Source organism: Mastigoproctus giganteus, chromosome 11 (assembly GCF_048544385.1).
Source record: "Mastigoproctus giganteus isolate SK-2022 chromosome 11, ASM4854438v1, whole genome shotgun sequence".
Classification (NCBI taxonomy): domain Eukaryota; kingdom Metazoa; phylum Arthropoda; class Arachnida; order Uropygi; family Thelyphonidae; genus Mastigoproctus; species Mastigoproctus giganteus.
Window position 1 is genome coordinate 168,936,715 of NC_143585.1, and position 26,606 is coordinate 168,963,320.

A 26,606-nucleotide genomic window follows, 5' to 3' on the forward strand; every position below is an offset into this window, starting at 1 on the left:
TAGAAAAGTCCTGAAAGCTCCCAGGGCAGTCCTCAGAGCACTGTGCTGGAGTGTGTTAACCATTCTAATGTACTTCTCCTAACTGAGTCATATACTGGACAACCATAATCTAAGCATGAAAGGATCACAGATTTCTAGAGGTGAAGTAAGGAGTACAGAATGGCTCCCTATGACATGGATGAGACTGAACGAAGTATGTTCAACTGTTTTAGACAATCAGTTTGTAGATGAGTAACATGTGCTTGGAAATTTAGCTTGCTATCTAATATCAGGCCTAGAAATCTGATACTGTTTACTAGCAGGATCGGATTACTGTACAGCTGTACTTGAGGATGCGGATGCAGATGAGCACATTGCTTACTGAAGTGAGTGGTGGTAGATAAAAATCTACCACCACTCAGCTTTTGACATCTATTGCGGGAGGTCCAGAATTCAATTCTGTTCTGTTTATAGCAAGCTAGAGCTTAATGATATTCGTGCTTTGTGACTGGCAAGAGATGGTGAGGTCATCTGCATACATGTAAGCCTCAACAGTTTTGGGGTTGTCTCATCTGAGATGATACCTCTTGATAAATATAATGTTCTGTGTGCAGTAATTGGCATTCTTCTGACTGATGTTTCTTAGAGTGCCTGTCATATTTGATTTCAATTAAGAGATTCCCATAACAGAGCCTATAAACTGATTTTGGGGAACCTGCTAATCCCTCTAAACCCTCCTGTGCAAAGAAGAGTGGCATTTTCCCAAAGGTTTCACAGTTTTTGATGATTAGGAAACTTGGTATAGCATCTTAGAGTACTTCAAGTTCGGTGTCTCTTTGCTGGGTTGGCATTGCCTAGATCCTCTTTTTATTTCAGATAGGGACAACACTGGGGATCAGATAGGGACGTTAGAGTCCCTGAAGAAATATTATCATGATTCATAGTTTTTTAAAATTTGGTTCAGTCCTGGGCTCCCCACCCATCACAAAGTCCAAAAGGACTTTGTGATGGGTGGGGAGCCCAGGAATTCTTTGTAAAAGAATTCCCGAATGCATCTATTGCTGGCCGGGGTAATTTATGACTGCCAGGGCTACCCAGGCATGCCATTGGCATGGTTCACTTTTGCAGGCAAACCCACTAGCTGATTTCTCCAGGCTGATCCATCCAAGATCACCCATCTTCTCGAAGCAGAGGAGGGATAAAATGGTGTGTTGGAGCTGGGTCCCCTCAACCACAAAGATTCCTCTTTCCGAGTTTCCATGGGTCGCAGTTCACAGCAAACAGCTGTGATGATGAGCAGCATCACTGGGAGGCCCCTCACCACGTACAGGTGTGCATGTTGAGGGGAGGTCAAGATTTAATTTTAATAAAAGTGCTAGATGACCATAAGATCAAGATTATAGATATCTTTTACAATTCGAAATCTCTGTGCCATGTCATATGCTATGTCATACCTATAAGAAATAAAACTGACACCAGGTGCTTGAGTTTGAGGAAAGCATCTGAAATTATCATTTCCAGTCTTATTAACTGGTCAAGTGTTGGCATGATTCTTCAGAAGCCGAATGCAATATACTTTGAAAAAGAGGTCATTTGCTTCTAAATAGCACATGAGGCAGTATTGGCCATCCTTTCAAGGATCCTGCAAAAGTTTGTCAGAGCAATGGGATGGTAATTTTTTGGATGCTTTCCTGGCTAAGGGAAGGCAAGCACAATTTCCTTATGTCAGAAGCCTGGAAACTGGTCTTTAAGATAGATTATGTTGCACAGACAAAGCAGCCAATCCACATATTCAGATGAAAGATATTTAATCATCTCACAATGAGTGTCTTCTGGCCTGATGGCACTCATCTAGGATAGATAGATAGATAGAGAGAGAGAGAGAGAGAGAGAGAGAGAGAGAGAGAGAGAGAGAGAGAGAGAGAGAGAGAGAGAGAGAGAGCCACTTTCATTTCCCATTCTGCAAAAGTTTGGTTGTAGTCCTCACAGTTATTTGAAGTAGACTTCAACTGCTGTTTTTCAGACTTTTTGCATGAAGAATAGAAACGCGGGGGGGGGGGACTAGATTTTTGGGCAGACACTTGAGCAAATGTCTCCCCTAATTTGTTTGCAATTGCAGTTGGTCAGCAATTGCACATCAATTATGTTCTAAGCTCAATGTAGTGTGTAACATGTCCTAATTTTATGGACTTCGTGCCAGATGTGCTTAGGTGTCACTGTCTGGATAATAATAAGAGGTTAGCATACTTTCCAGTGCTCATTACCCCCTTCAAGCCAACGTAACCAACAATAGAGTCTACTAACCACTCTAATCTGTTTGCTTTTGTTTCAACCGTTGATTATTACGCATTTCCATCATTTAGAGAGAGAGAGAGAGGTTTGAAGACAAACTGTAATGTCTACTGATTTATTGTAACACTGAATCAGTGCACCTTCTGAAAATCTGAAATGATCCCCTTGTGTTCCTGGCGCCATGCAGGCCACTGTTTCTTATCAGGACAGGCATTATGGTCATTCATTCTTATACTTAGGACACCACAAGTGAGACTGAACCACAAGAAGGTTCAGTCCCACTGTACTGCTGAAAATGGACTCTACAGTCCCAATTTGAACCCTCCATTCTCCTGATAGCCTAAATCATAAGTAAATCATCCACTATCTGTATGTGTTGATATTTTTGCTACTCATAATCTCTTTCAAAATCTATCAATTCACGGTTGTTGTTTGTGGTTTTATGATGCAAAAGCTGCTTCGGCTATATTTTGCCTGTTCAGATTTTGTTATTTTAGGTTATGCTGTTACTGACGTTGGCATATTAGATACGGCTGGTAGGGTTTATTAGACTGAGGTACGTAAAGAATTCATTTACGTCTGATTTTTCTCCAATAATGTGTTCAAGGCATAATGGTTCCTTTGCACATGATTTGAAAGCTGAAATGCACCTTTCATTTTCTACAGAAAATGAAAGTATATTGCTGCTGTCTTTTGTACCAAGAGGAGTTGATATCCATTATAGATGGATCAGGACTATTTCGTTTATAGTACATTGCTGCTGTCTCTCGATTGTGTGCATATTCTGTGAGTGGCATGAAATATAGATATAGTCTATATCATCGGCATATAGATATGTTTATACAGTTTTTGGAATTACTTCTCTGATAGGATTGATTTTGATAGTGAAAAGAGTTGCACTAAGGACTGAGCCTTGGGGTACCCCCTGTTCTTTATTGTATGTTTGAGACAGATATTATGGTAGCAGACTTGGAAAGTTCTTTTATATATGAATTTATGGAGGAACTTTGGTAGATTGCCTCACAGTCCTAATTTGTGCAATCCATGGAGGATATCATCTCTCCACGTAGTATCGAAAGCCTTTTCAACGTCAAGGCATATCATAACAAGGTGTTCATTTCAGAAAGGCATTGCATATGTTTGCTTTGGCTTTTGTCATTATAACTGTTGTTGATCTGTTTTTTGAAAACCGTATTGGCTTGGACTACAGATAATGTGAGAGTCAAGAAACCATGTTAACTGATCGTTCACCATTTTTTCTTAAGTTTTACCAAGACACTTAGTGAGTGCAATGATTATAAGGATTTGAGTGCCCCTTCCCTGGTTTTGGAAATGCCAGCACAAACGAATGCCGCTAAGAGTCTGGATATGTGTCCTCAAGATATATTTATTATACAGCAACAAGAGAATGCATAATTTTCAGTGAGAATCCACTATTAATCATTTAATAGTGGATTCTATTCAGACCTCCTGCACTTTGCTTTGATTTAGCTAAGGCTTTATGCAATTCATTTATAGTAAATGGTTGGCTCAAATTAATAGCATAGCTTAATTAATTCCGAATTTTAAACTCAACTACCATTTTATCCTATCTCAACATGTCAATTGCAGATTATATAAAAAGGTGAGTACTGCAAATTAAGCTATGCTATTAATTTGAGTCAATTTAAATCGGTACTTTAAGAATTCTACAATTTAAGTAAATGGTTGGTTATATGAAATCTCATGAGTTGCTTGGAAATTAATTTTGTATTTTTCAATTTGAGTTTTATATTTTTGAAAGACTGGTCTGTATGATGATGTTGCTGATATTTCTTTGAAGGTTTTCTCCTAGTAGGTTTGCAATTTTTTCTGGTTCAGTTATGTCATGACATTTCCAGCTAATCATCGGTTTAGGGGCTGTTGAATATTTGACATTTGAATACAGAATCACTTACAATGAACTGAGGATAAGAAAGATGCTAGAAATAAAACAGAACGAAATCACTCAGGAAGATCAGTAAATCTTCCTGAGTGATTTCCTGAAGAAAATCACTAGTACACTATTGCTTGGCACTCGAGGCCTCAATTCATGGTACTTCACAATACACAATGCAGACAGATCAGCCAGCACATCAATATTCTAGTATTTGACAGAGTATTTTATACCACTGATACACAATGTATTATTATTTAGCAGCACAATTAATCATATTTTAATAAGAGGTACAGATGCACATGCATGATCACACACACACACACACACACACACACACTGAAAGTTACTATAGTAACACTAAATACCTGAATCATATGTGCCATAATCATTTGAACCATCTCCAACAGGAGCATAAGTATAAGCAACAAAATTGGCTGTGGATGGCGGAGGTGGTCCTCCAGTATACGAAGGATAATCAGTTTGTCCATCTGGAGGTATATGTCTTGGAATTAACTTTGGAGGGGGAGTTGGTTTCATCTAATAAAAATATATATCCTCAAATAAACAGATATCTTTAGTTTATAAAATTATATGTTATATCATTTATTCAACTGAATTTCATGCATTATTTATATATTGTTCATGTATTTATAATAACTATAGTATATAAATAATCTGATACTTCACTTTCTTATAAATATAGGCAACCTCATACAACACAGTACGTCTACAACAAGGTTTCGCTCTGACATGATTGATAAATTGCAGTAATCCTCGTGCAATACGATACTTATATAACATGGTTTCGCTCTAACACGATTAGAGAATTGCGACAAACCTCGCAAAACATTTTTGAGCTTTTTGTGTGGGGAAAATCCTGCTATTATATTGGATGTAATTTTTCAACATTTCCATTATTTTTTGTGAATCCCCACTGTGGACTCGCTAGTCATAACGCAAAAAAAAATTATTATTGGGAAATCCCAGTACAGTAATACCCCAAAGTTACGCGATGGGTGGGTCCGACGAAAATCGCGTAAGTCGGGGTACAACTTTGCACATAAATACATACAAATTTTGCTTAATTGGGACCAAGGACTAACAAAAACACTAGTTTAGAAGAAAAATATTAATAAAATTGCAGTTCTTTATACATATTAATACAAAATATGTATTAAAAAAACAAATGACTTACGTAAAAAAGTTATTTCGATGTCGATGGCTTCATAAAATCTAACAAATTCGTCTGACGACACAGCGCCTTCTTTTTTTCACGCAGAATTTCTTCGTAGCAAGCTAATAATTTTTTTATTCCTTGCTTTGTAGCTATAACGCGTTCTTCGTTGGAGTCTATGTTTTCTAAAATTTTTAAGCCCTTTACAATTGAGCCCTTTTCAATTTACAACCTGTCAAGTTTGCAATTGTCATGTGCTTTTCGCCGTTGCTTCATTTAGGCCTGTAGCACGTGCAATATCACATGGTCTTTCATTTCGCTCAAAGCGTTTCACAATTTCATATTTTTTCTCTATCGACAGAGGCGGACTGGCCATAAGCCTTACCGGGGAAACCCCGGTGGGCCGGAGGCCGGTGTGATTTTGGCCATAAACCATAGTATGAGGCCACTATAAATTTTCCCCAGGTAAGAATTTTTGATCCAGTCCGCCTCTGTTTATCGATATTGCTTTTCTTTTTCTCTCTGAATCTGCAGCGTCTTCACCAGGACGCTTCCTTTTCACACCTTTTAAGTATTTTACTCCTTTTTAGGGAATAAAGCACAATTACAAAACGAGGAGGCACGCTTGATACACATAAACAAGCTGCGCGCATGTAGCAACTGAATAAACAACACCATAAAGGCAGAGATACACTATTAACACCTCACATTTCTAGGGGTTACTACCATAAAACAATAAAACTCCATTTGCGTTTCTGCTAGTGAAATCTGTTATAAACTGGCAGTAAACTCGATCTAATTGCATTTGCGATTATACCGATAGCTGGAATTGTGTTGGTTTTTAGGTTACATTATGGTGAAATGTGTTTCCCCTTCACTGATATAAAAAACATAAAAGCAGCAAAGTTGAATTTTGTTCATCTTTCGCTCTCATTCTCCGCCGTCGCACCGTATATTGATAACATATGAAAAACGACCTTGAAGATAGTGGGCGGCAGCGTTGCCAAATGAAAAAAATCAAGAACCGCGTAACTCCGAGTTCGCGTAAGTCGGGGTATTACTGTACTTTATTTTGTTGGAAAATCACCATATTAGGTTCAGTGCTATTGAACGTGTGCTTGTTAGAGACCATAAAAACTGACTTCGAAACATGCAGTTCATGATTTTTAAGGTTTTTGTAAGGAATATGTATTTAGTCAAAGCTTAATAAAGAGACGGCACTCACCTCAATAATCCACTGTGGTTATATGAATCATACAGCAGTGTGAGAAATCATTGTTTAAACTAAAAACGGTGTTTAAAAATCGCGATAAGGAAAGCGTGATTTAAAAAGCGTAATTGAAAAACTTAGCCCACAGGAGGAGGGATGCACCATATCATCCTCCAGTTGTCTGAAATTATAATTAGAAAAGGATTAAGGCCAATAGTCGAGAACGATAGACTTGCCGCAGATCTTAAGTATCCGAAATGTTGTGCTGGACATGTGGTAATTTAATTCGCATGAGATTCCAAATGGTAGACAAGGTAACCGGAAGATTTGTGCTTAAGATGTCAAGATCAGTGTTGAGACAATACCATTCTATTATGAGGGTTTTGTGAAAAGGATTTTATAATTTGAATTTAATTTGAAGATGGTTGTTGCGGTATCAACTGAGGGGTTGTGGTTATGAGTGTGTATATGTTGAGACAGTTCAGTATTTCCTTGCTGTGTCTGAAAACTATGGACATGGTAGTAGGCACTTGTGTTTGCAATGGTGGATGATCCAAATTTATTAGTAGTGCTCCTGACGTAGCATGCATTACACAGTCGGGTTGACATTTGATTAAATAAACTATGTTGTTGATGCCTTTAGTGTCGTAAATGCGGGTTTCTTTATATTTATTAAAAGGGGCTCCTAACTTATTATAGGTAGAAAAAATTATAGAGATATCAGTGTTAGCGAAGATAAGACATAATCGTCTAGCGATTTGACAGCGGTAAGGGAGAAAAACGTGAATGTTGGATGGGCTGGATTTTTTATAACCAGGTTTAGAAACACTTAAACTACTAATCTTACTTTTAACAGTTGAAATAATTTGTTGGATTAGTTTGATGGGATATTTTCTGGCTGTAAATATTTCAGTGAGATATTTTAGCTCGAAAGATAGATCATCCTGTGATTGGCAGTACTTAAAGGCATTAAAAACTTGGTTGTAAAGAACTGATTTCTTTACACTAAGGGGATGATGTGAGAGAAAATGTAGTTATTGGCCTGTGTTGGTTTTTTTCCTGTAGATTTTCATCTTAAGCCTGTTATTTCGTTTATATATGGTTAAATTAAGAAAATTGATTGCGTTATTAGTTTCTAGTTCTATGGTGTATCTTTGGTGTACTGAATTAAAATTGGTAAAAAGATCGATGATGGTGTTTTGGTCTGCGATTATTAGAACGTTATCCGCATATTGGATGTAAAGTTTAATATTTGCCAGAAAAGGTTCAAGGGCCTGATGTTCGAATGTGGCAAGGTATATCTCAGATTTTAAAACATTAATCACAGATGCCTTGAATGCGTATATACCATTAAAAAAAATACTCCACGAGGAGGGTTCCAAGTTGGATGAATAGTGAAGTTGCCACATTACTTGAGCAGAAAAAGGTGGCATTGGAAAGGTTACAGAGCAATAAAAAGTACTGAAGCCTATAACAGCTAAAAGGTGATGTGTAATAGAGCCACAGAAAAGGTTCGACAGGCAAAGGCAGTTTATGAGAAATCACTAGCAAACAGAGCAAAGAGGGGGGGATAAAGAATTCTTCACATATATAAATGCCAAGAAGAGCAGGACAAACCAGATCGGACCTTTACGTAAGGGAAAGGGGATAGTAATAAATACACCAGCTGCCGTTGCAGATGAACTCAACAGTTATTTTGCATCGATATTTACAAATGAAAAGCCTTTTGTGGCAATGGGAAATTGTGGGAGCGAAGTTAAAAAATATATAATTAATGATATTGAAATTTCGCAAGATTATTTAATGAAAAAACTTTCGAGCCTGCAGACCAATAAGGCTCCTGGAGTTGATGGAATATACCCTATAATCTTAACAGAGGCAGCAAGCCAGTGCATTGAACCATTAAGGCTAATTATGCGAGCATCACTAGACTCTGGGGAGATTCCCTTGGATTGGAAAAGTGCAAATGTATCTCCCATACATAAGAGTGGCTCTAAAAGTGAAGTTGGAAATTATTGACCTGTCAGTCTGACTTCAGTAGTAGGGAAAATCATGGAGGCAATGATCAAGGGTGGAATTCAGGATCATTTGGATCGAATTGAAATTCTCAAGGATACTCAGCATGGTTTTGTAAAGGGAAAATCATGTTTAACAAATCTGATTCGCTATTTCGAAAGGGTCAATCACGAGCTGGATTTAGGGAATAATTTCGACATTGTATATTTAGATTTCAGCAAAGCTTTTGACTCAGTCCCACATGAGCGGTTGCTTTATAAGCTGGAACAGGTTGGAATCACTGGGAAAATCCTTAGATGGATAGAAGGATGGCTTCAGGGCAGGAGGCAGAGGGTTGTGATAAATGGCTAATCCTCAGATTGGGTTGAAGTAAGAAGTGGGGTTCCCCAAGGATCAGTATTAGGACCACTGTTGTTTTTAATTTTCATAAACGACATTGATGAAGGGATAGAGGGCGTGATGTCTAAATTTGCAGATGACGTTAAAATTGGTAGAGTAGTTAATGATCACTGTCAAGCTGAGCTTCTTCAGAGAGACCTAGATAGACTTCAAGAATGGTCAGAAAAATGGCAGCTGTGCTTTAATCCAACAAAGTGTAAGGTAATACCTCAAATTCATCAAATAAATTTGATGAATATGAGGTATTGCTCAAAACATCAAAGGCAGATATTGTTGGGATTTCAGAGACGTGGTGTCACACAGATATAAGGAATGCAGAACTGGAATTTGGGGAGTACAATGTCTACAGAAAGGACAGACAGGATAGGAAGGGAGGAGGGATTATGCTATTAGTTAATAAACACATAAAATCCAAGGAAGTGAAGCTAGTCGACATCGCTGGACAGTGCAGTGGCGAGTCAGTTTGGTGTGACATAAGCATTGGGAGATCAAAATTGAGAGTAGGAGTGTGCTATAGGCCTAATGACTCTGATGAGTATAATAAAAAACTGTACAGAGAAATACAGTGGGCCAGTAAATCAGAGAGTCTTATAATGGGGGATTTTAATTTCCCAGATATTGACTGGAATTTGGGGGCTGGTCACTCACACACTAGCAAGGCTTTTGTGGATTTATTGGATGATTGTTTTCTACATCAGCAAGTTCGGGAGGCAACTAGAGGGAGTAATACTCTTGATTTGATTATCAGTAGTGATTCTTCATGCATTAAGAATCTGCAGATAAATGAACCACTAGGTGGCAGTGATCACAGTGTTCTGAAGTGGGATTTACTCAAAGAAGTAACTACCATTAGGGGTAAAGGGAAGGGGTATTGCTTTCGTAAAGGCGACTACGATGGACTGAGACAGTATTTAAATTCTATACAGTGGGATCAACTGATAATGTTACCAACAGCAAATTCAAAATGGGAAGCATTCAAAGAACTTATCTTGGAAGCTACTAGGCTTTACATACCAACTAAGAAATATTGTTCAAGGTTTAGGCCTAAATGGATGTCAGATGAACTAATGAGGCATATGGCAGAGAAGAAAAATGCATGGAATACATACAAATTAACACGTGACACAGAAGCCTATGATAGATACAAGTTGATCTGTAACCAAGTTACAAAGGAGGTTAGGCAGGTGAAGGCAGATTACGAGAAATCCGTGGCAAGGGATGCGAAGAAAAACAGCAAAGAGTTCTTTACTTATGTAAATTCTAGAAGGAAGGGGATGAATCAGATTGGTCCACTTGATATCGATGGGTCAACTGTTGATGATCCTGCTCAGGTAGCTAACAAACTAAATTAATATTTTGCATCGACATTCACACATGAGGAGTTATTCAGCGAGGGGAATGCCAGAGGTGTATTCAACTCTGGCAGTAAGCTAGAGAATCTTGTAATAACTGAGAGTAAAGTGGAGGAGAAATTGTTGAAGATAAACACAAGAAAGGCACCTGGGGTGGATGGGATCTATCCAGTTATATTAAAGGAGGCAGCAAAGGAAGTAAGCAAACCCTTAGCCATAATTATGAGAGCTTCCTTGGACTCAGGGGAGGTACCCATGGACTGGAGATGTGCAAATGTGACTCCAATTCACAAAGGAGGATCAAAGGCTGACACAAGTAATTATAGACCTGCGAGTTTAACTTCTGTTCCCGGAAAATTAATGGAGGCACTGGTTAAAGAAGCACTGCAGGATCATCTAGACAAGACTTCAGTTATAGCTCGGACACAGCATGGTTTTGTTAAGGGGAAGTCTTGCCTGACCAATTTGATTGGATACTATGATGCAGTCACAAAAGAACTGGATGCAGGGAATAACTTTGATATTATATACTTGGATCTTAGAAAGGCTTTTGATACTGTTGCACATGGAAGACTACTGCACAAATTGGAGCAGTGTGGCATTGGAGGCAAATTGCTGCTATGGATAAAGGGGTGGTTGAGGGGGTGAAGACAGACAGTGGTAATCAATGGACACTGCTGATCGTGGACTAATGTTATTAGTGGAGTCCCTCAGAGTTCAGTATTGGGTCCTTTATTGTTTTCTGTATTTATAAATGATATTGATGATGGTATATCAAGCTTAATGTCCAAGTTTGCAGACGATACAAAGGTTGGCAGGGTTGACAAGGACACTACTGACACTATGCTGCTGCAACAGGATCTGGAAAGGTTGAGCAGATGGGCTGAGAGGTGGCAAATGAAGTTTAATATTTGCAAATGTAAAGTACTACATATGGGAAACAGCAACCCCAGAGCAATGTATCAACTCTGTGGTACTACACTGACAGTGGTACAGAATGAAAGGGACCTGGGGATGGTTGTGCAGGCAGATATGAAGTTCTCTGAGCAGTGCAGACGGGCTGCAAGAGTAGCTCATGGTGTATTGTCGATGATATATAGGAATTTTTGTAGCAGGGATAAGGAGGTGATTATTCCCTTGTACAAGGCAATGGTCAGGCCACACCTAGAGTACTGTATACAGGTCTGGAGGCCTCATTTCAAGAAGGATGTAGAGATGCTGGAACGAGTATAGAGAAGGGCAACAAGATTAGTGAATGGAACAAAGGGGTGCTCTTACGAAGAAAGGCTTAAGTTTTGCGAATTACAGTGTCTGGAGACTAGGCACCAGCGAGGTGATCTGATAGAGGTGTACAAAGCCTTGAATGGTTTGAGCATGCTCAATGCTGATGGGATTCTTCCTCTTGCTCAGAATAATCACCTGAGAGGGCATAAATTCAAATTGAGGAAAGACAGATGTAGGATAGATGTGCGGAAATATGCCTTTAGCCAGCGGGTGGTTGGTAGGTGGAACAGACTTCCATCCCTTGTCGTGGAAGTTGATAGCCTAAATAAGTTTAAGGCTCAGCTGGACAGGCATTTCGAACGAACAGAGGGGTGAAGTAGAAGTGGTTATTTTTTATTTATTATTATTATTAATTTTTTTTTTTTTTTTTTGGCTGATGCTACATAAGCTTGCTTTCTTGCATCAAATGCCTCTACTAATGCTAAATGCTAGTGCTTAATTTTTTTAACGTTGGGGTACTAGGAGGTACCAATATTTGAGTGGCAGCTGACTGAGTTTTCTGTGCAGATTGACTGAGTAAACAGCAGGCGATGGATGTAATTTTTGAGTCTCAATGAAACATTTCTTGGCAATCTTTTCAGCATTGCCTTATTACTATTTACTGGCTTCACTGCAGTGTACTCCTTTATCAACTTTAAAGATTACCCCAGGGTTCTCAGCTGGATATCATCATTCTTCTCTTTCTTGGTGATTCCGTTCTACTTCTGACTGACTGACTCTCTTTCTCTCTCTCTCAGGGTAATTCTGGTTTTGGCTGGTGCAGCATAAGCTTCAGGCTTCCTTGCACCATATGGTTAATCATAATAATAATAAAGGAGCACAACAGTCTTCAAAGTTGATGAAGGAACATATAGCTCTAAAATCTACTTGGTGCGTATTTTGCTTTTATCACTTTTAGTACTTTTACTGTTTATAGTATTTACCTGTATAGTTTTTATTTCTGTTTATTTAGCTTAAATTTTCATTATACTGTATTTCATTTATTTTTCACTATATTTTAATAAAGTTTTATTTCTTATGTTTTCATCAGCAGTTGCAAGATTTATTTCAGAACTTCCAACACAAGGCATTTTTGCTAACATATGAAACGAATAATTTAAAATTTAAATTACACAAAAACTACATAAACATATAAAAGATTTTAAGTGGACTTATTGGGTGTCTATAAATAAATTTTATTAATACAATTTTACATGATAGTACTAATTCGAATTTGTGTTTTTGCCAAAATATTTTCTTGAAAACTAAAAAAAAAAAAAAAAATCATGATAATAATTTAATAATTTTTTTTTCTAATTTCCAGCTTTAAGGCAATGATCTTATATTAGTATGAACAATAGCACTCACCTGCTGTGGCTTTGCTTGTGGAATTGGGCGATTAAGTACTGCACCATTTTCACCTGGAACTGATAACTGCGAGGAACTTGGAGACACACTACCATCATGATGACTGTTGGCTGAAGTTTCAAAATTTACACCGTATGGAGTTTGAACTGGTAATGCTCTTTCTTGACCATAATAAGTGTCAGGATACTGCCTAGTTGAAAAGTAAACAAACATTTGAGTATAATTGCTTGATTTGAAATTTTTAATTACAAGTTAATTCCAATGAAAACTCAATCAGATGAACCAACCGTTTATAAAATTTTGCATCCAGAAATCACACTGCACAAATTCGGTTCAGTTCAAATTATTATTACTTTTTTTTTTGGTATATTTTAGAAATTTGACAATGTCAGAAATGAGCATTTAGGAAGTTTAGCAACTGTCAATAATGCTTGTGAAGTTCACTCATTCAGGAGTGCCTGCTTCATATCCCACACAGAAAAGCAGATGGAAAAAACATGTAAAAATAAAAGTATTGCTATTGCTCCAACCATTTCAACCCAGCACACAGTAATAGATTTCATAGAAAGATTTTTAGTTCATAAATAACTGCCTAGATGGTCCTGCTTCATTCTTGTCAAGGTGGTCTTGCATACCACCTAATACAAATTTTCAATTCATCCTTTGATTCTCCCCCCCCCATTATGCATTGGAGAGAAGAAATTTGCACATCTCCAAAATTCAGATGCTTCCCCTGAATTCAAGGATGCTCTCATAATTATGGCTAAAGGTTTACTTAACTCTTTTACCACCTCTCTTATAATTGGATAAACCCCAATTAAAATATGCTGAATGCTTAAAATGTTTTTGCAATTCCCACACATAGGAGAGTCAACCACCCTCTGCATGAAGTGTAAGATGATTGTGTCCTATGCAGAAGCGAGCAAGAACAACTTCCTCTATGCAATTCCTGCACAGACTAGACTGCCACAGTTCATTACAGGATGTATCCGGTAGTGTTTGTTCGTGGTCTGCCCATGCCAAGATCATCGCCACTGGGATAATAATTTGGAGTGTATCATATGAGCCACTCAGAAGCCAAACTGATCAACTCCATGAAATAAAAAGTAAAGAAAACTGATGAAATTATAAATATTGTTTTTTAAAATTTAGCTTGAAATATACACACCAACAAATATTATATAGTGTATTATTTTAGAAGTAGGTTTTATATTATAAGATATAAAATATATAAAAATAAATATATAAAAAAATTTGTTTGTGTTTTTACAAAATTTCTATAAACTTATGGAGTTAATTGATTTGACAAATGAAAATATGGAAATTGCAGAAAAAATAAATACAACATTATAACATTATTTATTATGGAACTTTCAACAGAAAATCAATATACAAATTGTTTTATTATTATTATTGTTTTTATTATATTATTATTATCAACATAAGGTCCTTGAGGTTGTCACAGACATTCTCTCATATATGCCAGACAAACAAGCTGTACTTGCTACCTGGGAGTCTAAAACGCTGATGGAACTGATATCCGGGTGACACTCAAGTCAAGTGGACCCAATTTCGGCAAAGTCCGGACGGTCTGTGACAGCCAAATCCTCTGCTTGCACCTTCACAATGGTGGGACTGTTAGTAATCCTGGGTATAACCTCCATGCACAAGTACATGGTGGGTGACCACCCAGGTGTGAACCAACGTAAGCAGGGGATGAGGTGTGGCGCCCACACCACATGGAGGAACGCTGCCCCTCTATGTTACCAGGCAGTACTAGGTGGTAGATGACTCTCATCAACCGGTGAAATACCACCACTTTCTTATTAGAGGCTTGAAGTGGTGGAACCCATGTTTAGTCTCTAGAGCTAAGTTCCGGTCAACACTTCCCTATCTCTTCCATCATGCAGTATGATTGATGACTTTTGAGGTTAGGATGAACATCGTGGCGAGATCCAATATTCCTTACATTTTGAGGGTACAGCTCTAAAATGGTGTTCGCAGGACGGCCGCTAGTTAGTACACCGGACCAAACCTATTGGTAACTCTCTAGGAGGCTTCCGGATCAGCTAGTGTATAATCTTGCTACCTCTACTCTGCCAGATAGTGACTGGAGGGAGTCTGAGTAGTGTGTATGCGGGGAGCATTGTCAACGATCTGGGTATATTCTTACCACATGTACGCCATATCCAAAAATTTCATTACTTCATACAGCATGTCCCACCCACTTTTTCTTACTATTGAATACACCATGAATTGTCAAACTAATAGAGCAAGCTTATCTGCGAAAAGATCTAAACCTCCCAAGGACTTCCTAATTCATTTCACAAATATACATGGTCTTAATTCTAATCTCAATGATGTCCATTTCCACATGCAGTCTGCCAAACCCCATGTACTTTTTCTGACAGAATCTCAGTTATCGGTTGATTCAACTACTGCTCGTCTCAGATGCCCAAATCATTCGCTGTATGATTCCTTTCGCCTCAAAGGTGGAACTTGTGCATATGTTCATTCTGATATTCCCTGTCAAAGACTTGGCAATTTGGAATCTCCTCTCTTTGATCTTCTCTGGCTTAAAATCTCTCTACCTCATTGTGTCAAATTCATCTGTTGTCTCTACCGTTCTCCCAACTCCACTAATCATTTGGAGCTCTATGAGTTCCTCTCTTTGCAACTTGACTTTCTCCAGTCCAACTTTCCTAACAGTGAGGTAATTTTCCTTGGTGATTTTAATGTTCACAACTCCAGCTGGCTTTTGTTTTCTAGTCACACCGACCCAGCAGGTCGAGATGCTGAGGCTTTTGCAATTACTAATGACCTAGCACAGATTGTTCATTTACCTACAAGAATACCAGGCAATACTAATAATGCAGCCAATACGCTTGATCTTTTTCTCACAAACAACACTTCTAAGTACACGGTCGAAGTGAGAGGTCCTTTAGGCACTTCAGATCACAACTTGGTAATTGTCTCTTCTCCAATGGAACCTTTATCTCATGGCTATTCCCAACCTCGTGTTGTTTGGTATTACAAGAATGCAAAATGGGATAACCTGTGAGACTTCTTTTCTTCGGTCGGATTACTGTTTCAAAACTTCTGATGTCAACATATGCTCAGATCGTGTCAGTGAAATTATTCTTGCATGAATGGAATCCTTTATCCCACACTCCACTTTAAAATCTTGTCCCTTATCTAAACCTTGGTTTTCCAATAAATGTGCTAAGGCTGTTCAAGAGAAGAATGTTGCATATCGTAATTGGCTTGTTTCTAATTCTTCAGTTTCATTTTCTGCCTACACCAAAGCTCGCAACAATTGTAAAGCAGTTATTAATCAGTCCAAACTAGAGTTTGAACAGGCTAAGAGTAGAAAACTTGCTTCTTGCCCTAATGGAAGTCAAGCATTCTGGTCTCTTGCCAAAGCTATTGGCCACTACTTTTGCCCATCTCTGCTCCCACCTCTGTCCAAACCAGATGGTTCTGTTGTCACTTCAGCCAAGGATAAAGCTGACCTGCTAGCATCCCATTTTTCTTCCAGCTCATGTATTAATGATCTTGGTAAAACACCTCCCACCATTCCCAACACGCTCCGTTCAATGCCTCCTGTGGTCTTCCGTCAAAAGGATATCAGAAGGATTTTGATGAATCTTGATGCTAAGAAAGATCCAGGTCCTGAAGGTATTTCTCTATTTGTTCTCAAAACCTGTGCTCCTGAACTTACTCCTATTCTTTGCCGCCTTTTTTCACTTTCTTATTCCAAAGGTGTTTTTCCTTCTGCTTAGAAATTTGCTCATATCCAGCCAGTTCCTAAAAAGGGTGACAAATCCCTCCCATCCAATTATCGTCCCATTGCAATTACTTCTACTCTTTCTAAAGTAATGGAGAAATCAATTAACCGCCAACTCTTAAACTACCTAGAAACCTTCCATCTGATCAACGATCGCCAGTATGGATTCCGTCAGTGTCGATCCACTGGTGATATTCTGGCTTATGTTACCAATTTATGGACTAATTCAATGGAAAGGTTCGGTGAAACACAAGTAGTTGCTCTTGACATCTCAAAGGCTTTTGATCGTGTTTGGCATAAAGGTCTTCTAAACAGGCTTCCATCTTATGGTTTGCCAACTGTTTTTAGTAATTGGTTATCCAGTTTTCTCTCTGATCGCTCACTGAGGGTGATGGTAGATGGCTCTCTGTCTTCTAACTTCTCTACTAATGCCGGTGTCCCCCAAGGTTCAGTTCTTTCCCCCACTCTATTCCTTTTGTATATCAATGACCTTCTTCCATTGACTGGAAATCCTATCCATAGTTTTGCCGATGATAGCACATTGCATTCAACTTTCCATTTTGAGAAACCTTGTCCTGCTCAATCAGTTTCAACTTCTCGAAAATCTGCTACCAATTCCTTAAATGCCGATCTTCAGGTAATTCTCCAGTGAGGTAAAGACAACTTAGTTGATTTCAACCCTTCTAAAACTCAGTCTTGTCTTATATCTTGCAAAAAGGATTCTTCTGCTCCTATGCTTATCTTTAGTGACACTGTGATTTCTAGGCAAAATGATATATCTCTTTTGGGGATTACCCTGACTTCTAATCTCTCTTGGCACAAGCACATTACAAATATTGCTTCCTCTGCATCTAAAAAACTTGGTTTTCTCTTTCACTCTCGGCGTTACTTTTCTTCCAACCAGCTGCTCACTCTGTATAAATCGCAAATCTGCCCTGCTATGGAATATTGTTCCCACATCTGGGGTGGTGCCCCCAAAACCTCTCTCAGGCTTCTTGATTCCATTCAGAAGAGGGCAGTTAGGTTAATTAATGATTCATCTCTAACAGAGTCTCTCCACTCGCTTTCTCATAGACGTACTGTTTCTGCTGCATGCCTCTTCTACAGATACTTCCATCGGCACTGTTCTTCTGAACTGGCTTCTATAATTCCCGCTCTCTCTTTCAAAACAGTCCAAACACGTGCCGCAAACATCCATTTACTGTCCAACTTCAAACCCACAGAACCAACTTTTCATCTTCCTCATTTATTCATTCAACTGCCGTTTTCTGGAACAACCTTCCTTCATACGTATTTCCTGAAAATTACAATCTACAGAAGTTCAAGAAGTTCAGAAATGTCAACAAATATCTTCTTTCGTCTTCTCAACCTCCAACCCAAGGATGGTACTAAGTACTGTAGGTTCTAATACCTCTCGTGTTTGGGGTTCACATAAAAAAAAAATAAATAAATAATTAATACCTTCAATGTTAGTTGCATCTAATATACCATCACCTCAATTTGTGTTTAAATTTTTGTAATAGTCATGTTTAATAGGAGGAATGTATTTCAATAGGTCCATCATGTCTTTTCTCTTTTCTTTTGTTACAGAGCTACCAGATGGATATAACAAGGGCTACTATGTTTTTCAGTATTGATGGTCTTCGTTGAACTTGCATTTGAATTGTATAATTTGTGGTTTCGACATTAATTTAATCCATTGCATATTCAGCCAGTTGACTGATAATCCCGTAATTGTTTTCTTTCTGCATGTGATGGAATCTTCTAATGGTTTTGTGGAAAGAAAGGTCTGATGAGTCATCTCAATCACATGAAACGGTTTTTTCTTCTTACATGTTCTGATGATTTCGTACCAATCAGCAGGAGATAAAATGTTTTGATTCTTCTTCATAAGCGATTCGATAATGGCAAAATCAGAATCATTAGGCTAACTATGTTCAGTTAACAATAATTTCATTTCAATTAATTCAGCTTTTATCTCTATACTTTGAACCGGTTTTAATAAACTTAGAACACTTTAAATATTCCTATTTTGTTTCTGTCCAGTATTTAAACGATTCTGGCTCAGTTTCTGTCCAGTATTTGAATTTGTTTCAGTACTTGGGTTATGGGCAATATTTTCCTTGTTTGTATCTAATGATGAAACTGAATAAATACAAAAACGTTTCTTGAATTGGGGTTTAGGAGAATTGGAGGATCACTATCTGATTCAGTACTCAAGATGTGGTCAGGCCACATCTTGAGTACTGAATCAATTTATTAATTGATTTGAGGTCAATCTTAAAATGAAGTCTGGAGGCCTCATTTTAAGAAGGATGTAGAGTTGCTGGAATGAATACAGAGAAGGGCAAAAAGATTAGTGAATGGAACAAGTTTTGCAAATTACTGTGCCTGGAGACTAGGCACCTACAAGGTGATCTGATTGAGGTGTATAAAGCCTTGAATGGTTTGAGCATGCTCAATTCTGATGGGATTCTTCCTCTTGCTCAGAATAATCACCTGAGAGGTCATAAATTGAAATTGAGGAAAGACAGTTGTATGATAGATGTGCAGAAGTTTGCCTTTAGCCAGCGGTGGTTTATCACTGGAACAAACTTCCATCTGTTGTTATAGAAGTTGATAGCTTAAATAGATTCAAGGCAGAACTAGACAAGCATTTGGAGTGAGTGAATGGATGAAATGAGAAGGGTTTTTTTTTTTTGGCTGATGCTATATAAGCTTGCTTTCTTGCATCATTTGCCTTTACTAATGCTAATTACTCTGCAAGTCACAATAATAATTACTGGCCATTTTTATTTTACACTTGTAAATTTAGTTTCTTTTATAAAACAATGTACTTTTATAATTAATATGATGCTTCTTGTTTAACACTTCCCAATAACACTGATTATGGACAACTACTGACACCAAACTGAAGTTATTCGAAATGACTTCTGAAATGTATTAACTGTTATTCAGAAGCCATTAGAAGAAATAGAATTATCGAGGTTAATCGTTTGGTTTCTGAAAAGTTAAGCACTAATCATGTGCTCTGATACTAGTTTTTTTTTTTTTTTTTTTTGGCTGATGCTGCATAAGCTTGCTTTCTTGCATCATGTGCCTCTACTAATGCTAAATGCTAATACTAAAATTGAGAAAATTGCAGAAAGTGGAGTTGATCAGTTTGGCCTCTGAGTGGCTCATATGCCTGTAGTCTGTATAGGGGACTAACAGGATATGACTCTCCTGAGATTGTGATGATCTGGTTCCAGTATCTGCCAAATCCTGATCCCTCTGATCCTGATGCGGCTTGGGATCCAGCAGAACTGTACATCGAAACTCAATTAATAAGGAGAATACAGCTTCTGCTGAACCCTGGATAGGACTAGATAAGGATTATATCTCATCATTGATAGAGCCTGTAATGCACTTAAGGAATCTGTATCTGATATTTATATACATTTTATATTTATTAGTTTTAGTGATCAGTTTTAAATTTTAATGATACCTTTAATATTTATTAGTTTTAATTTGATCCAAGGTACTAGCTCTATGGCATACAACTCTGTGGTGTATATACTGCACTGGTGGTTGATCAACCACCGCTGGCTACTGGCTGGAAAGACTGCAGTGGATCCCATTCATGATTCTGATTTAGCATTAGTAGAGGCATATGATGCAAGAAAGCAAGATTATACAGCATAAGCCAAAAATAAAAAAAAAAAACCTTCCCATTTCACCCATTCATTCAAACCAAATGGTTGTCTAGTTCTCCTTGAATTTATTTAAGCTGTCAACTTCTACAGCAACAGATGGAAGTTTGTTCCTGCAATCAACCACCCACTGCCTAAAGTAAAATTTCCACACATCTATTGTACAACTGTCTTTCTTCATTTTAATTTATGTCCCCTCAAGCAATTAATCTGGGCAAGAGGAAGAATCCCATCAGCATTGATCTTGCTCAAACCATTCAAGGCCTTATACACCTAACTCAGATCACCTCGCATGTGCCTAGTCTCCAGACACTGAAATTTGCAGAACTTATGCCTTTCTTCATAAGAGCATTCCTTTGTTTCGTTCACCAATCCCGTTGCCCTTATGTATATTTGTTCAAGCAACCTCCATCCTTTCTAAAATGATTCCTCCAGGCCTGTATGCAGTGCTCAAGGTGTGGCCTGACCATTGCCTTATACAATGGGATAATCACCTCCTTATTGCTGCTATAAAAATTCCTGTATATCATTGACAATAAACCATGAGTAACTCTTGCAGACAGTCTGCACTGCTCAGAAAACTTCATATCTCACTGCACAATTACCCCAAAGTCTTTTTCATTCTCTACCACCCTGAGTGTAGTACCACACAGTTAATACATTACTCTGGAGTTACTGCTACCCATATGCAATACTTTGCATTTGTCAATGTTAAACTTCAACTGCCACTTCTCATCCCATCTACTCAACTTTTCAAGATTGTGTCGCGGTAGCGTACTGTCATTAGTGTTAACAACACTGCCAACATTCGTATCATCTGCAAACTTGGACAATAAGCCTTATATACCATCATCGATATCATTAATAAATACAGAAAACAACAATGGATCCAACACCGAACCCAGGGAGACTCCAATCCAAGAAGAGCAAGAAGAGCAGTGTCCATTTATTACCACTTTATTCCCATTCAACCATCCCTTTATCCATTGCAGAAACTTGCTCTTAATGCCATACTCCAACAAATTTGTACAGTAGTCTTCCATGTGCAACAGTATCAAAAGATTTCCTGAAATCCTAGTATACGATATTCAAATTATTTTTTGCATCCAGTTCCTTTGTGACCACAAAGGAACTGGATACCAGTTGGCTAGTATCTTTGATACCACAAAGATACTAATCAAATCGATCAGACAAGACTTCCTCTTAGCAAATCCATGATGTGTCTGAACTATAACTGCAGTCTTATCTAGATGATCCTGCAGTGCTTCTTTAATCAGTGCCTCTATTAATTTCCCCAGAACAGAAGTTAAACTAATGGGTCTGTAATTACCTGTGTCACCCTTTGATCCTCCTTTGTGAATTGGGGTCACATTTGCACTTCTCCAGTCCATGGGGACTTCCCCTCAATCCAAGGAAGCTCTCATAATTATGGCTAAGGGTTTGCTTACTTCCTTTGCTGTCTCGTTTAATAACTGGATAGATCCCATCCACCCCAGGTGCATTTCTTATGTTTAACTTCGACAATTTCTCCTTCACTTAGCTCTCGATTATTACAAAATCAATTAGTTCCCCACCAGAGTTTGATAAACTTCTGGCATTATCCTCCCTGAATAACTCCCCATGTGTGAATGTAGAAGCAAAATACTCATTCACTTTGTCAGCCACCTGAGCAGGACAATCAACAGTGGAACCAGCAATATCAAGTGGACCAATCTGATTCATCCCCTTCCTTCTAGAAATCTTTGCTGCTTTTCTTTGCATCCTATGCTACAGATTTCTCATAAGCTGCTTTCACCTGCCTAACCTCTTTGTGACTTGATTACAGACCAGCTTATATCTACCATAAGCTTCTGTGTCACCTGATAATTTATATGCATCCCATGCATTTTTCTTCTCTGCCACAAGTCTCAGTTAAGTAAGTTTCAGATTTCTTACTCTTAATATCATTAGTGCCAACATGTACAAAGTATCACCTTTTGCACCTCTTAAAAGATGATAGTTGCTCCACAATATCATCAAACTTTGTTCCTTGCTGAATACCCAGGGCCTATTCCACCTATCATTTTTCCCAAAATATATTTCCCAGTTTTCTGACAATAGCTCCTTGACGTGGGCACCTGTAAGTGGTGAGGGGACCACCCAGTTCGATTCACAGACATCTCCTAATGAGGTTAAAGCTGGCTACATCAACCGTTCAGTTTGTCCATATATCCCAAATCCTTTATGGTGCTTTAAGTGCCAGAGGTATGGACATTTGCAAATGGCCTGCTGTGGAGTCCTTACATGTGATAGATGTGGTGCAAAGGACCATGAAACAACAACATGTTTGGCTACAAAACCCACTTGCATTAGATGCCAAGAAGAACACCCAGCCTGCTCATGAGCATGCCAGAGGTGGAAAGAAGAACAAGAAATTCAATGATTTAAGGCAGAGCTGAACACATATCAGGAGGCAAGAAAAGTGGTGAAACTTATAAATACCAATATACCCAGCTATGCCCAGAAGGTAGCAGGAAGATGTTCCATCGGAACTCAGATGGAAATGATCATTCCTCCAAAAGAGTCATTCACTCCCATTACACATTACCTCCTCTTAAATTCACGAAAACCTGCACAGAAAGATCAATCAGCTGCTACTCCCATACCAGTACTTCCTAATACTCCACAAGTAACAAAAGAGTTTACCAAAGAAAAGACCAAGAAAGTTGACGTACCCCCTAGTACCCAAGAAAATATGGATTTTGAGGAGAAGGAGGTATAAGATAATTCAGTCTTGGAACTCTTTTCTGAGGAGGAAATATGGACACAGGACAGTGTCCATATTTCTCCAAAAGAGATTATCCATGACCGAGAAAAGTAAGACCTCAGCACCTCGGATGAAAAGATGACTTTGGCATCTTTTCACAGTCATGGAACATGAGGTTTATCAAGAGACAATTGCAGAATGCCATTGACCATGTCAACTCTTGGGCAGTGGCCTGCTCAAATATAGTTTCAGGTTCCCATCTCAGAAGACCGTCTGTGTTCAGTTTTGTCCCAAATGGAACCTTCACCCTGAACCAGAATTAAAGCTCAGACAAACAATTATTCCAGTAGCACCCGAGACAAAATTCTTGGGGCTTGTATTCAATGGTAAGTTGATTTTCCTTCCACGTATTCATCAACTGAGGACCCCTCCCACCGTGACACACTCATGTACCGCCATGCGACTTCTCCATTCATAACAAGGGAAAAGCCAGACGATTCAGCAGACGAGGGAAAAGCCAGAACTTCGCCGTCTGTCTAGTTAAAACTCAATCCTTTCCATCGATCTGCTTGCTCTTTTTTTCTGCCTGTCTTCTCTGATGGCTCTAAATCACAGATATTGACTGGAACATGTGGGTTGGTCACTTTCACACTAGCAAGGCTTTTTTGGATTTATTGGATGATTGTTTTCTGCAGCAGCATGTTCGAGAAGCAACAAGAGGGAGTAATACTCTTGATCTGATTATCAGTAGTGATTCTTCATGCATTAAGAATCTTCAGATAAAGGAACCACTAGGTGGCAGTGATCACAGTGTGCTGATGTGAGATCTACTCAAAGATATAACTACCATCAGGGCTAAAGGGAAGGTATTTTGCTTTCGTAAATGTGACTACGGTAGTCTGAGACAGTTTTTAAATTCTATACAGTGGAACCAACTAATCATATTACCAATAGTAAATTCTAAATGGGAAGAATTCAAAGAATTAATCTTTGAAGCTACTAGGCTTTTCATACTAACTAAGAAATATTGTTCAACATTTAGGCTTAACGTGGCAAATGATACAAAAAAGCAAGTTTATACATAATGAGCCAGAAAAAAAAAGCCAACACTTCCCATATCACCTGTCCATCCTCTCCAATAATATGTCTACTTTTGCTTTCAATTTATTCAAACTATCCATCTGTTGTTGCTGTTGTTATTATTTGGTTTTTAGCAGCATTAGCAACTAAGGCCATATTGCTCTGAGGATATGCGGTGGTCATTCCCTGACCTTTCCGCATCCTCCGTATTTGGTGGTCATGGGCTCGAACCCCGGTCTAATCACGAAGCGTGTGCTATGCACTGCCGCTCCTGCCCACTTCACTACGGAGGCACCTAACTATCCATCTCTACAACACCAGATGGGAGTTTGTTCCAACAATCACCTATCTGCTGGCTGAAAGTAAATTTCCACACATCAATCCTGCAACCATCCTTGCAATTTGAAATTATGCCCCCTCATGTGTGTGGTCTGAGCAAGAGAGAGGTTAAATATTTGCTGATGCTATCAGTGCAGTGTAAGGAGCTTGCCTGAGCCCCTTATTAAAAATATTAGTTTTAAATATAACAGGCTATTTTAACTGGAATGATCCTTCACTGATATTCTACAGACTACACAAATAAGTTCCTATTTGAGCAGCAATGCCATAAGTTGCATTTTCAATTAGCCAGTGCAACTCAATCATTGTTCGTGAAATTGAATCTCTTCAATTTCATGAACATTTCATTGAATATTTAATTAGCATTAGCAGAGGCATTTGATGCAAGAAAGCAAGCTTATGCAGCATCAGCCAAAAAAAAAAAAAAAACCCACTTCCACTTCACCCCTCTGTTCGTTCAAAATACCTGTCCAGCTGAGCCTTAAACTTATTTAGGCTATCAACCTCCACTACAAGGGATGGAAGTCTGTTCCACCAACCAACCAACCACCCGCTGGCTAAAGGCAAATTTCCGCACATCTATCCTACATCTGTCTTTCCTCAATTTGAATTTATGCCCTCTCAGGTGATTATTCTGAGCAAGAGGAAGAATCCCATCAGCATTGAGCATGCTCAAACCATTCAAGGCTTTATACACCTCTATCAGATCACCTTGCTGGTGCCTAGTCTCCAGACACTGTAATTTGCAAAACTTAAGCCTTTCTTCGTAAGAGCACCCCTTTGTTCCATTCACTAATCTTGTTGCCCTTTTTTGCACTCGTTCCAGCAGCTCTACATCCTTCTTGAAATGAGGCCTCCAGACCTGTATACAGTACTCTAGGTGTGGCCTGACCATTGCCTTATACAAGGGAATAATCACCTCCTTATCCCTGCTGGAAAAATTCCTGTATATCATTGACAATACTCCATGAGCTACTCTTGCAGCCCATCTGCACTGCTCAGAGAACTTCATATCTGCCTGCACAACCACCCCCAAGTTCCTTTCATTCTCTACCACTGTCAGTGTAGTACCACAGAGTTGATACATTGCTCTGGGGTTGCTGTTTCCCATGTGTAGTACTTTACATTTGTCAATGTTAAACTTCATTTGCCACCTCTCAGCCCATCTGCTCAACCTTTCCAGATCCTGTTGCAGCAGCATAGTGTCAGTAGTGTCCTTGACAACCCTGCCAAACTTTGTATCATCTGCAAACTTGGACATTAAGCTTGATATACCATCATCAATATCATTTATAAATACAGAAAACAATAATGGACCCAACACTGAGCCCTGAGGGACTTCACTAATAACATTAGTCCACGATGAGCAGTGTCCATTGATTACCACTCTGTCTTCTCCCCCTCAACCACCCCTTTATCCATAGCAGCAATTTGCCTCCAATGTCACACTGCTCCAATTTGTGTAGCAGTCTTCCATGTGCAACAGTATCAAAAGCCTTTCTAAGATAAAAGTATATAATATCAAAGCTATTCCCTGCATCCAGTTCTTTTGTGACTGCATCATAGTATCCAATCAAATTGGTCAGGCAAGACTTCCCCTTAACAAAACCATGCTGTGTCCGAGCTATAACTGAAGTCTTGTCTAAATGATCCTGCAGTGCTTCTTTAACCAGTGCCTCCATTAATTTTCCTGGAACAGAAGTTAAGCTCACAGGTCTATAATTCCTTGTGTCAGCCTTTGATCCTCCTTTGTGAATTGGGGTCACATTTGCACATTTCCAGTCTATGGGTACCTCCCCTAAGTCCAAGGAAGCTCTCATAATTATGGCTAAGGGTTTGCTTACTTCATTTGCTGCCTCCTTTAATATAACTGGATAGATCCCATCCACCCCGGGTGCCTTTCTTGTGTTTATCTTCAACAGTTTCTCCTCCACTTTACTCCCAGTTATTTCAAGATTCTGTAGCTTACTGCTAGAGTTGAATACACCTCT

The 26,606-nt window shown here is 38.6% G+C and overlaps 1 protein-coding gene across 5 annotated transcripts in view; it reads right to left on the reverse strand.

Moving 5' to 3' along the window:
* The window catches only part of LOC150078563 (catenin delta-2-like), a 666,545-nt gene that overhangs the window by 386,021 nt on the left and 253,918 nt on the right, over positions 1 to 26,606 (reverse strand). For all 5 annotated transcript variants that reach the window (XR_016547633.1, XM_090385058.1, XM_090385056.1 and 2 more), the window contains exons 5-6: positions 12,972 to 13,161; positions 4,555 to 4,726 (exon numbers count right to left, since the gene is read on the reverse strand). Coding sequence is in view for 4 of the 5 variants with exons in the window: in XM_090385058.1 (XP_090241184.1) it covers positions 4,555 to 4,726; positions 12,972 to 13,161 (362 nt within the window). In the remaining variant the exon portion in view is untranslated. The remainder of the gene's footprint in view (positions 1 to 4,554; positions 4,727 to 12,971; positions 13,162 to 26,606) is intronic.